Source organism: Podarcis raffonei, chromosome 5 (assembly GCF_027172205.1).
Source record: "Podarcis raffonei isolate rPodRaf1 chromosome 5, rPodRaf1.pri, whole genome shotgun sequence".
NCBI lineage: Eukaryota > Metazoa > Chordata > Lepidosauria > Squamata > Lacertidae > Podarcis > Podarcis raffonei.
Genome location: NC_070606.1, coordinates 54267648 through 54279350, shown reverse-complemented (window position 1 = coordinate 54279350; position 11703 = coordinate 54267648). Strand labels below are relative to the sequence as shown.

Here is an 11703-nt window from a genome sequence, read left to right as displayed (position 1 = left end):
GTCACGCTAAGCTTTAGAGCATCTCTGATACTTCATGTCAAAGCTCAAACCCCTTCTCCTCAGTTGAGTCAATCATGAGCACAAATTTTGCCTACCAAGACCAGTCAAGCTTTGTGGAAACCCTGTTTTGCTCATGAAGATGGATTTTGTCAACACTTCCAGCACAATGCATTCAACCTGTAATCTTAAAATTTGAACTGCACTGTTTCTGGCTTATGAATCATTAACTGGAGATTAGATGGCCCAGATTCATTACAAGCCAAAGAAGCAGATGCAGATTGTGATCAACTAACAATTGACTTTCAAAACAGAATAAAATCCAGAGAAAGTCATCATAATTGTACTAGTTCTGCAGGAGTTACAGTGCTTTACAGCTATCCTGCAATAAGATGGCAGGCCTGTAAGCACATAAGAGGGAGAAAGGAAAACTGGGATAACTATTTTATTTCACGACCATTTGTTTGATGGCATTCCCAACTAATGCTATAGGGATGGACACTTGAGAAATCAGACACTTCAGGATACTGCAAAGGGCATTTCTTCAACACAGTCTGACGTGTGCACATTTATGCAATTTACATCTTTAAGAGCAAAGGGGTCATCTGAACAGCTATTACCTTGCTTAAGGCTTGTACCAGCATAAGCCAACTGATGTCAACAACCATTTTCACTATGCGCCAATAGTTTACTTTTAGAAAAATAGAACAATAAAAAGGTAAATGTAAAGCCCTGCAGAAGTGATGTTAAGTCATTTTCTCCCTCAATTACTGGGGCATCAAATGTCTGACATTGTACTTGGATGTATCTTGGTACTGTGTCATGGGTTTGTCTGCAATTCCACACGTTCCAACTCCAACCTTCCCTGTTACGCTCTCAGGAGAAGCAAAGATGCTTCGCTTTACCTGTGGAACAAATTAAAAGCACCAATTGTAACTTTTTCAAATTTCAACAAGTCAGCAAAGGAGTGCTAATATCAAATGTTCACATGCATCATTCAAAAAGCAAAATACAACTACATTTTACTGATCATTAAACAGGAACCTTTAACAAAAAAGCTGTAATTGGAAATGAAGCACTTCTTCTCTGGTCATGGCACTCAGCAAGTCCTATTTTCTCCCAGTGAACCACTACAGTTCTATAAGGGTCCTTTCAATGCACAAAGAAGGGCTAAAGGAAAACAAAACCTTTTTTGCCCCCATAGCTATAAACTTCATAAAGTGTTACCAGCCTCAGTTGCCTGAAGTGTCTTCTGAATGCTCTGTTAAGGGTATCGTTACAATGTGGTGCTTATTAATGTTTTTCTTTTGCCACCACCACTCAAAATAATTTAGCATGCCAACAGCACACACTAAAAACCTAACTCACATTATCAATGGGTCAAACAGAGTGAGAGTTATATTTGGCAATACCAAACTCAAGAATATGAAACATACAAAGAGCTTTGTACCACGTACATTATGGCAGCCTGAAAGCATCATAGTGCAAGCAACTATGCCACAAGCTTTATAGGCATGAACTTTTAACTTTACAGGTGCTACTACTGGAATGGTTGTTATCAGAAATCTGTTGTTCAAATACAAAGAATTATACTCAAACTTTGCTACAGAAATGGCTGATTCAGATATCCAAACAGCCGGAGTTTGCTCATGTCCTTACTTGTTTGTGCTTTGCTGGTCACCAGCACCCATTTTGGGCTAAAACCATAAAAGGGAGAGTCATCAGACAAATCAGATATCCCTTTGTCTGGCTTTTGCTTATTGGCTGCAACAGTCTCAGGCAGAAAGCATGGATTAGAAATGTTCCCATAGGAAATAATGGAAATTGCGAATGCTTGCCTAGCAAACAATTTCCTGGAAATGCATTGTGCTCGGAAACTGGGACCTGTTTATCCCACCCTATCTGCAGGGACTCAAACTAAGTGTAGTGATATTTAACAATACAGTGGTACCTCGGGTTACAATCACCTTGGGTTTGAGACTCCGCTAACCTGGAAGTAGTACCTCGGGTTAAGAACTTTACCTCAACATGAGAACAGAAATGGCATGCTGGCGGCGCAGCAGCAGCGGGAGGCCCCATTAGCTAAAGTGGTACCTCAGCTTAAGAACGGTTTCAGGTTAAGAATGGACCTCCGGAATGAATTAAGTTCGTAACCAGAGGTACCACTGTACGTTAAGAATATTATAAACGGATCTCTCCCATTGTATATTCCAGAAACAAACAGCTTTGCCTATAATATTCTTTTGTCTTTGTTTGGGGGATTACTCCTGTGCTGCCATACATTTAACACTGCTCCTCTTCAGCAAGAAACCTCTATCAGTAAGCTACTAATGCAAGCATATACAAACCTGGCCTTTTTTGTTTTTTGAATAAGCTCTGTTGTTGAACTGCTGCCATTTGACTTTCTGGTCCTCTCGCTCTTGTTCCAGTTCTTTGATTCGCTGGGCCTTTTTCAAAGCTTTCTTCTTTTTATATTCTCGTTGCTGAGCAATCATTTCTTTTCTAAAATGAGAAATGGCACTGAAGGTTACTTATGTACCTCAGTTTCCTCTTCAGAAAGTCTAAGGGCAGTAATGTGTCATGGCAAGGTGGTTGCTATACAATCAGGGCAAATTTTCACAAAACATCAAACATGAAGAGATTAAGCCGAGGTGGTTAATTCTGAATTATCAATACTGCCTTACATCTACATCTTTACCCACCAGAACTGCCTTCTTTTTACAACACTGGCAGTTCAGCCACAGTATATGGCAATGGTTTTGTATGGGCATTACATCTACATTGCAACCAACTGGAAGCCCCACATCACCTTTGCTTTAACTTCACTTTTGTTCTCAGAACATGTAGATAAAAGCAAGGATACACTGATTAAGAGAGTCTCACCTTGGGCTAGGTGAATGTAAAGATAAACTCTCAGTACAATGGGGCTTCAGCTGTCCAGGCCCATTTCATTCTCCAGCTGTAGAAAGTGCTGTCATTCCTTCTGTAAAGCAATCTGTGCATTGCAAGTTTCAATAAAGCACAGCAAACCTACTTTCATGCACTACTACGAATAACGGCTCTCTTTCAGAAATCAGTTGAAACTAGCTAATGTCTTGCTAAACACAGAGCAACTCTAGCTCAGAATTTGTCCCAGGGGAAATATACTACTACACAGGTATGGAGCAATTATTTTGGAGTTCATGAGACTAACCAACTCAGCATGATAAGCATTCAAGTTAGTAGCACAAACCATAACACCTTCATCATAATCTCAAACCACTATGTATATGTTCACAGTAGGGATTGAGGATAATTTAAGAACTGCATTTTTAAGAACTGACCTAATTCACTCCATATATTTCAATCCATATTTAAATATTCTTTTTCATTTGGATTAAAAAAAAATCACAGATTAATGTGAAATTGGAAGGGACCTATGAACAAGCACAAACAGAACAGAAACTGACACATTTGACCATCCCTAGTTCTTAGTACCAGTTCAGTCCTAAGATGGCAAAGACTGTTTTGGGCTTTACAAGTTTCCCTAAGTTGGACCTCTAAAATCGGGGCAGCGAAGCCCATATCCTAAGGCATTATTTAATTTGGGGGGTGGGGAGAATAGACAATGTGCATTACCTCTTTCCCAAATCTAGGGTAACTACGCAGAGTATGGTTCAATAACATCTAAGGATAGTGTTGACTCCTATGACTTTTTTGCTGTAAAATCACCTTTGGGAAGATATGATTCATCAGCAAAGTAGCCTTACAGCTCTTCTTATTGCTATATGACACACTGAGCCAACTGAAAACTGTTTCAGCCACTTACTTGGACATGGGTTTGTTGCCACTGTCTTCCTTTGCTTTCCTTCCCTCTTCCACAGGTTTCAGATTGAGCAGGGGCGTGACTTCAGCATTGCCATATCCCGAAAAGGTGACTGCAGCTGTGCCATTCTCTTCATCTATCTCTTCAATTTCAGCTTCATAACACCTGTAAAGATATCATGGCTGTAAGCATGTGAGTAATGGTTTACAACTCAACCCTACAAAACTTGTATTTGCAGTGATTAATATTAATATTAAGTTTCAGGACATTCCTGCTTCATTTTGGATTGGCATTTCAAGGCAAAACTCTTAAAACATAAATTCTGTTCAATTCAAGAATTGTCAGGTGCCCTGCACACAAACTAGTTACAATCCTAAAGTCCAAGAGCTGGTTAGTCAACTAGTTTGAAATAAACTTCGGTTTTGAACCTTTTGTTACCACATATATATTTTCACCTTCACACATTTAACCTGACTTTTGTTTGATTTTGTGAGAACTAATTTGTTTAATAGAATCTGGAGGATTCATGTTTGGCTGTTTTATAATTTGTACTAATTTTCCCCACCACAAGAGGCATTCAGCCACAATACCCATGTATTTCGAAGTTCTATGGGACTTATATCTGAGGAGATATGCATTCATAGGATTACAATGCGAGATTGTAATTTGACAGACGTTTCACTGCCCTTATAATCTCCCTCTCTGAAAGCAAGCAGTGAATTACTAACGTAAGAAGATGGATTAAGAAAAGCATTAAGCAATGTAGGGTTTGTGACAGTAACTTAAATGAAGATAGATAATCAAGGTAATTATCTATTTTTCTCAATCACATCACCTGATACTCAAAAGCAGTACATCCTTAAGTAAACTAAGTGGAATGTCTGGGCCCAGGCATCTCAGGGGCCTAAATGGAGAAGCGGAAGGCCATGGCAAGAAAGAGAACCTAACCTTGCAGAAAAAGAACTGCTGGTTGTCTTCTTCCCATAAGGTATTAAAAATATCTCTATCAGCAGAAGGCAGGTCAAAGGCAACAGGACTAGGAGGAAATGTGTTGGTTCACACCAACACTTTCTGCTGTCAGCAAATCATACCAAACAGAATGACTCTGAGGGGTTTACTGCTGCATCCCACTTCAGCAAAGACCAAGGTGAATTGAATTTCTTCTGGTGGAGGACCATCACTGATTCACTTTGGAAATGTGCAAAAAGATACACCCTAGTGGCACATCACTATTTGTGAAGGGAGCTCTAAAAGTCTTTATTCAACCCTCTTAAAATATTTGCCTGTGGATAGTTTTGGGAAGGATGTTAAATACCCTTCTTTATATTCCCTTACCACCATGTCTGGATGGGTGCAACAACCACAGATCCTCCCAACAGCAGCAGCCTTCTACATGTACACAATTGTGAGCAAGGACCTCTGCTTTCTCTAAGCCCATTCCTGCCCCACTTCAAAGAATAAACTGACAGTACAGAAAAGGGGGAGGAAGCAGTGGAAAAGTTTGCTGTCCTATACTTCTTTCCCTACTGCCACCTCAATGGTTCACAAGTATATCTTAATACAATATCAACAGAGCTCCAAGTTTTGAAGTAAATGACATTCCTATTAACGTTTTCAGACTAGTGATGAAATGTATACACAACAGATTTCAGTTACTGCACATCAGATTTTTCGAAGGTGGCAAATTTTAAAAGATATTAGAAGCCATATTGTATTCTACAATGTTCTAGTCAAATTAAACAGTTAAAACAATGGACCTAGCTCTAAAGTTTAATATATTTTGTATTTGAAAAATACAAGATCCAATCAATGATTTTTACTGAACTGGTGCTCAGCCGAAGAGGAGAGTATAAACCAAAGGGAAGTATCTTACCATGGAACTGTATTATTTCATGTAACTGTTACAGAAGTTTGTTTCTACACTTACTGTCCATCTTCACTCCATATTGCCATACATCTGTCTCCAACCTTCCATGTGTGACTTGGAGGAGCAGAAGCAGAACTGTCAGAACTTGCAAGTGTTTCTGAAGGTTGTGTTGAAAGAAGGTCTTTGGTTAATTCTATAACTTCCTGGGGATGGAAAAGAAAAAGTCGTCAAACACAGTTTAAGTAGTCTCACCCCTGCCCATGCATGAAGACTATTTACCAACTGCGGTATTGCTGGCAAATGGTAGCAGACTGAACAACACATGAAATCTGACCGCATAATTTACTAAAGGTTTTTCTATAAGCTTTGGGAATCTGGTTTCTTAGCAAGTATCTAATACTACTCCCATAGCTCATCCCAATTTTAATATTGGGGGAGGGCAGCAGGGAAATTTCTCGTTTGCATTTTCCTCTTTGCATTACAAATGAATATTATATTTAATGGAAGAGTAAAAAGTAGACTGCAGAAAATGATACACAACTACAGAATGGAGTTTTCTGCTCTCCTTCCAGTGATAAAGCAAGTATTACTGAGACTTTAAAAAAAGAAAATTACTGTGCAATGAATGCACTGGCTAGTGGAAGAAATAGGTTTTTCAGCAAGTCAGTTTTCTTGTTTGAATACTGAAAAAGTGTACTTATGTGAGAGTAGCCCACTATACACAAACCAGATATAAAGAATGAACATGTACAGAAAATACTTTTCTTTATAAAATACATATGAGCAAGGGCTCAGTAGTTTCCTGCATATGTTTTTTTGCTATTTAGAGATTATAAATAAAACTATTAATAGGCTATAGCCACAGGTAATAAATTACATGTATTTTAGATTTTTAAATCTACTGGATTGTATCCAATACTGCTGTCCCACTTGTGCAACAGAACTTCTCTTTCCTTTTCTCTCCCTTGTACCCACACAAAATCTGTTCCAGAAGGTTGGGGTAGCCTCTGAAGCAGATTTGTGGGGTATCCAGGGAGAGGAGAGGAAGGTAAAACACATAACACATTGTTGTCAAACTAATTTCCCTCATCTACTTTTTCCTTCCTTCCTTCCTTCCGCTTCCCTTCCCCCTCCTCTTTTTCTCTTGTTCCTTTAATATGTAATCATGGGGCGGGGCCTGAACTTTTGATTGAGATGAGCTTCTCTGAGAGACAGTATCTGCCTGAAAGGTGGAATAAAAATAGAACAAATTTTAACAAGAAAAGGAATAATTTAATACATATGCACCTTTCATATCTGATGCGATTAAGACTTGTCTTTTGTCCTCAGATATTGGCAGCTGAACAATAAGCTTGTAAAAGGCTGCTCTTACATGTAGAAATGGCAAAGAAAACATGAATGAACAAACAGACCATATGACAAATTCATTTGCAAAATACAGTCTAAGAGGAACAAAGAGCTAGAACCACTGATGACTGTTTAGTGCTTACAAGGCACACCTGAATCATATTCTAAAGATAACAGCACACATAATAGTGCATTATCTAGTATTCTAAATTTGTTTCCTAAAAGACTCTAGTTTACCATGTTTTTCAAAAAGCAAAACTCAAATGAACATACAGATTAACATTTACTCCAGGACAGTGCTTTTCAATTTGTGGTAATCATTCCACCCGGCTAAATGTGAAAGATTACAATTTTTTTAAAAAAGCATTTAGAGATCAGTGTTAAAGTACCAGTATTAAAAAGACTGTATACAGCAATGAGCAAAATATAAAAGTACGAGGTTCTATTGATTAATCAGCTATATTAATCCATTAAAACTTTTTAGCAACTAAAAAGGTGCCCCAATTGACTGAGCAGAAGGTTTTTAAATATATGTATTTTTGGCACACAAGCACTCATAAAAATTGTGGGTGGCAAACACCATCTTTAAAAAGGCATTTTTTTTAACGCACAAGCAAATGCCTTTTCTGAGATAATAACTCTTACAATTCACATGTGAATCGTCGGAAAACAAAATGGCTTATTTGTTCATTTATTTTAGGGGTCAGCAAACTTTTTCAGCAGATCCCTCAGATCTTGTGGGGGGGCCGGGCTATTTTTTTGGGGGGTGGAGAACTAATTCCTATGCCCCACAAATAACCTAGAAATGCATTTTAAATAAAAGCACACATTCTACTCATGTAAAAACACCAGGCAGGCCCCACAAATAACACAGAGATGCATTTTAAATAAAAGGACACATTCTACTCATGTAAAAACATGTTGATTCCTGGACAGTCTGTGGGCCAGATTTAGAAGGCAATTGGACCGGATCTGGCCCCCGGGCCTTAGTTTGCCTACCCGTGATTTATTTGACTTATATGGCCCCCTTCATCAAAAGATCTCAGGGCGGTTTATTGCTTCAGAACTCTTGTTTTTACTCAGGTGCATATTTTATGTCAATTTAAATGCCAAAAATTCATACAGTTGAGATGCCTTTAATCACTTTAATGAGGTGACAGCCCTAGTTCTTTGTGAAAGATTTTAAACCCCAACATTTAGCACATCTCGTTAATATCACCATGGTAAATTCTTTGCCACTGACAGTGTAGAAGATCCTCTTCACTATACGTGTAAAAACATTTAAGTTACAAAGCTTTTTCTTATTCTCACCTGTAAGTCTTTTTTGAGTTTTAGTAAATCTTCATTTTCTCCATTCCCCGTCAAAGCAGCTTCAACTTGTTGGAGTTGAGCTTTATAGCTAGCTAACTGTTTTGCAAGGTCTTCTGACATCTGAAAAGGGAAAAAAGGCATTACAAAATACTGAGGGAAAAGTCTGTTTGAAAACAGTCTTGCAGAGGCAAAATACTTAGAATGCAAATCACTAATGACTTAGTGCAGCCTTATCAATAACAGAATATTTATGTAACTTGCCTTAGTTGGAAACTCCAGCTGATCCACAGCAGGCTTCCCAAATAATGCCAGATTACCTTGGCAGTAATCAAGTTATAAGGTAGTCTCTTTAGTATGGTTTGTTCCCTTACTGCTGTGTTAATGTTACAATAACAGAATCGTATGGGGTAAGTAAACACCTGTTTCCATCCTGGGAATTTACAAGAGATGCCCACCTTATGTCCCTGCCCTATACCTTATATCATATATTACATATGGTGGGAGGCAGGTAAACTATGTTTGTTTTTTGCCCAAAGTAAAATTTGCAAGTACTGTACTACTAAGCTGTAGTTGATTTCAAGCCACATGGGTTAATGAAATAGGGATTACTGGCACTGGCAAGCACTAATTGGCAACACTTCCTTTTTAGATGTTTACATTTTTTTATTTATCTGTTGCTGTACACCACCCTAATGGTCCTGTTACTTAAGGGTAGCTTACAAATAGATTAAACATTCTGCACATTCACAGATTCTCTGTTGTATTCAGTTTTCCAGAACACAGTCCTTGAGAAGTATGACTATTCAACTGTTCTTAACACGAGAGTCATTTTCAGCATCATACTGGACAACCAAACTCCTTGCCTGACCTTGACTAAATCCTTCTCTCTTAGCATTAGTTCCCGTAAGGAAATTCACAGCAACTCATGGATTGTGTTTATGGATCTTCTGCCACAATTTTGTTATCTAGCCTTGGACAAACCTCTTTCCTCAGTCTTTGTCAAGGTGACAGATACAAGATAGTACAGATAACAGAGTGGGTGAGGCATGGAGCAGAGCAGGGGTGGAACTATTGAGCATCACACTAGTGCTCACTTTGGAAATATAAAAACTGAAGGCAATCCAAACACAGATCCTTTGTTAATACATAAGAACTATCCTAGTCCTTTCAACACAGGGTGTGAAGTTTAGAAAACACTATCTGTACAGAATTAGCAAAAGCCAAATTTGGTAGGAATGGCTGGAATAGCACGTGACCTGACGTACTATTTTTCAGGGGCTGTGAAGTATGGAAAGCAAATTCTGCATACCAACACCATACTGTGGACAATACCCTCTTTATAATCACATTACACAGGATACAACCCGCCAATAAAGGAATTGACTCCAATTAAAAGGCCCATACGCCGAAAAAAGCCAGCAAAAGCAGTGCCATTGAAACCCAGCCGTCCTGCTACAAAGGAGCGGAGGTTTCGGGACAGAATGGAAGAGCCGAGACGGACCTCCCGAAAAAAAACACAGTATAATCCTCGGAACACAGAAGGCGAATCTTGTAAGCCGACGAAACGGGCCTCCACGTGCGGGAAGCCCGCAGACAATGGCTGGCCGTAGACAAAACTTCAGGCGGCGGAATCACTGGGGACCGGGCGGCAGACGCGCCTGGGCCTGAGGGAGGGCCTAACGGAGGCCCCGGAGCGAGTGAGGAAGGGGCCGAAGGCCTGGAGAGCCGAGCGCCGTGTACGGAGAGGGGAGGTCGAGGGCTGAGGAGAGCGAAGGGCCTCCCCGCCTTCGCCCAGCGAGAGGAGAGGGAAGTGGGGGAAGGGCCGCGCCTCTCACCTTGGCCTCGCGCGCCGAGGGCCTCTCTCCGTCCCGTCAGGCCTCAGGAGAAGCGTCTGTGCTCGCTCGCGCGCACCCACGCGAGATTTGCCCCCCTCCCTCCCGACCCCCAACAAACGTCGCCCCCTCCCTTCTTGCTGCTTCCTAGCGACGACGCAAAGAGCCCGGTCGGCGGAAATGAACGCTCGCGAGATGGGGAAGCCGGACCTGACGAACAAGCCGGATCACATGACCACTCCGGGGGTGGGGAAAGCGCAAACCAAGAGGAGGATCGAAACCGATACTTCCGACTCCCAGTTGCGATTCCTTGGTATCTTCCATGTGCGGGGCGAGAGTGGCGGAAGTGCAAAGGAAGCCGCGTAATAAGTAGCGTTCGGCATGTGAGAGTCAACCCAAAAAACCCAATCTCGCCGCAGGGCTTATTATTTAAACTGATCGAATCTTCTAGGGGGGAATCGGAGCGGGATTTGTGCCCTTCTGAAATAATTATCTTGGCGGGAGCTCCGCTGCTTCTAACTGCCTTGTGCTCAGGTTCTCCTCCGCTGGTTTCTCGCAGGCCTCTGGCTGGCCGCTGTGAGAACAGGATGCGGGACTAGGTGGGCCATTGGCCTGACGATCCATTGGCTCATCCTTTGTTCTTACGTTATGCACCTGGAAATAAACCCTGTTGGATCCCAACGGAGCAAGACTCTTAATCTCAAAGTCATGGGTTTGAGCCCCAGGTTGGGCAAGTTTCCTGCATTGCAGTGGGTTGGACTAGATGACCCTCATGGTACATTCCAACTCTACAATTCTATTATTCTAAAATATAAGCCCACTGGCAGGTACAGCCTTATTTTAATTATGCAACCAGATCAGCCTGAGCAAATTTAAAAAGGAAGGGAAAGGGGGCTTGGTTCCAAGAAAAAGGACTCTGGCAATTGAACCCAGTGGGGTTTGGCTTTACGTCAGGGGTCGGCAACCTGCGGCCCATGGACCAGAAGCGGCCCACGGGGGTTGTTTAAACAGCCCCCGAACCGAGCTGCCTGCTCGGCGAGTCCCTACGCACTGCGCTAAACCGGCGCAGCACAGAGCGGGGACTCGCTTCCATGGTGCCGGAAATTGCGTCTGCGCAGACGCGATCCGGCCCACAGAGTGATCTCCCTGGGAGTGAACCGGCCCAGGCGAGGTAAACCTTGCCGCCCCCTGCTTTACGTGATTTTGGCTTTCGGCGTGATCCCTGGAATGTAACCCCCATGTAAATTGCATACCCTCCAACACTTCTTTACTGAAAATAGGGACATTCTATTCTACATCAGGAAGCTTCTCCTGCGTTTGAGCTCTCGGCACACATATCCGTCATAAACACATGTACACATTGTGGGACCACAATGCTAAGATTGGAGACAAGCTCCTGTCTGCTCTCACAACTTGAACTTTGAAGCACGTGTCAAAATGGCACTTGGAAAGTAACCCAGTCAGGATCTGCCCTTCTGTGAGATCCAGTATCCCACCCCTGGTGGAGACAATTCTGAGCAGGATGGACCACTGTTCTTACTCAA

The 11703-nt window shown here is 41.4% G+C and overlaps 1 protein-coding gene across 1 annotated transcript; it reads right to left on the bottom strand.

The window, feature by feature from the left end:
- Window positions 1-429: 429 nt before the first annotated feature.
- Window positions 430-10260, bottom strand: SMNDC1 (survival motor neuron domain containing 1). The gene is made up of 6 exons (XM_053389247.1): window positions 10163-10260; window positions 8328-8447; window positions 5730-5872; window positions 3806-3967; window positions 2346-2499; window positions 430-902 (listed from the first exon to the last, which is right to left on the bottom strand). Exons 2-6 carry the CDS (start codon window positions 8445-8447, stop codon window positions 765-767), a joined length of 717 nt encoding a protein of 238 aa, XP_053245222.1. The 5' UTR covers window positions 10163-10260; the 3' UTR covers window positions 430-764.
- Window positions 10261-11703: the final 1443 nt, after the last annotated feature.

Bases quoted from the DNA above. Each gene is read 5' to 3' on its own strand.
- SMNDC1 (XM_053389247.1), bottom strand. From the start codon at position 8,447: ATGTCAGAAGACCTTGCAAAACAGTTAGCTAGCTATAAAGCTCAACTC. The intron at 5,873-8,327 runs GTGAGAATAAGA...TTCCATCCCCAG, and splicing joins AACTCAAAAAAGACTTACAG to GAAGTTATAGAATTAACCAA. The intron at 2,500-3,805 runs GTAAGTGGCTGA...TTCTCATTTTAG, and splicing joins GGCAACAAACCCATGTCCAA to AAAAGAAATGATTGCTCAGC.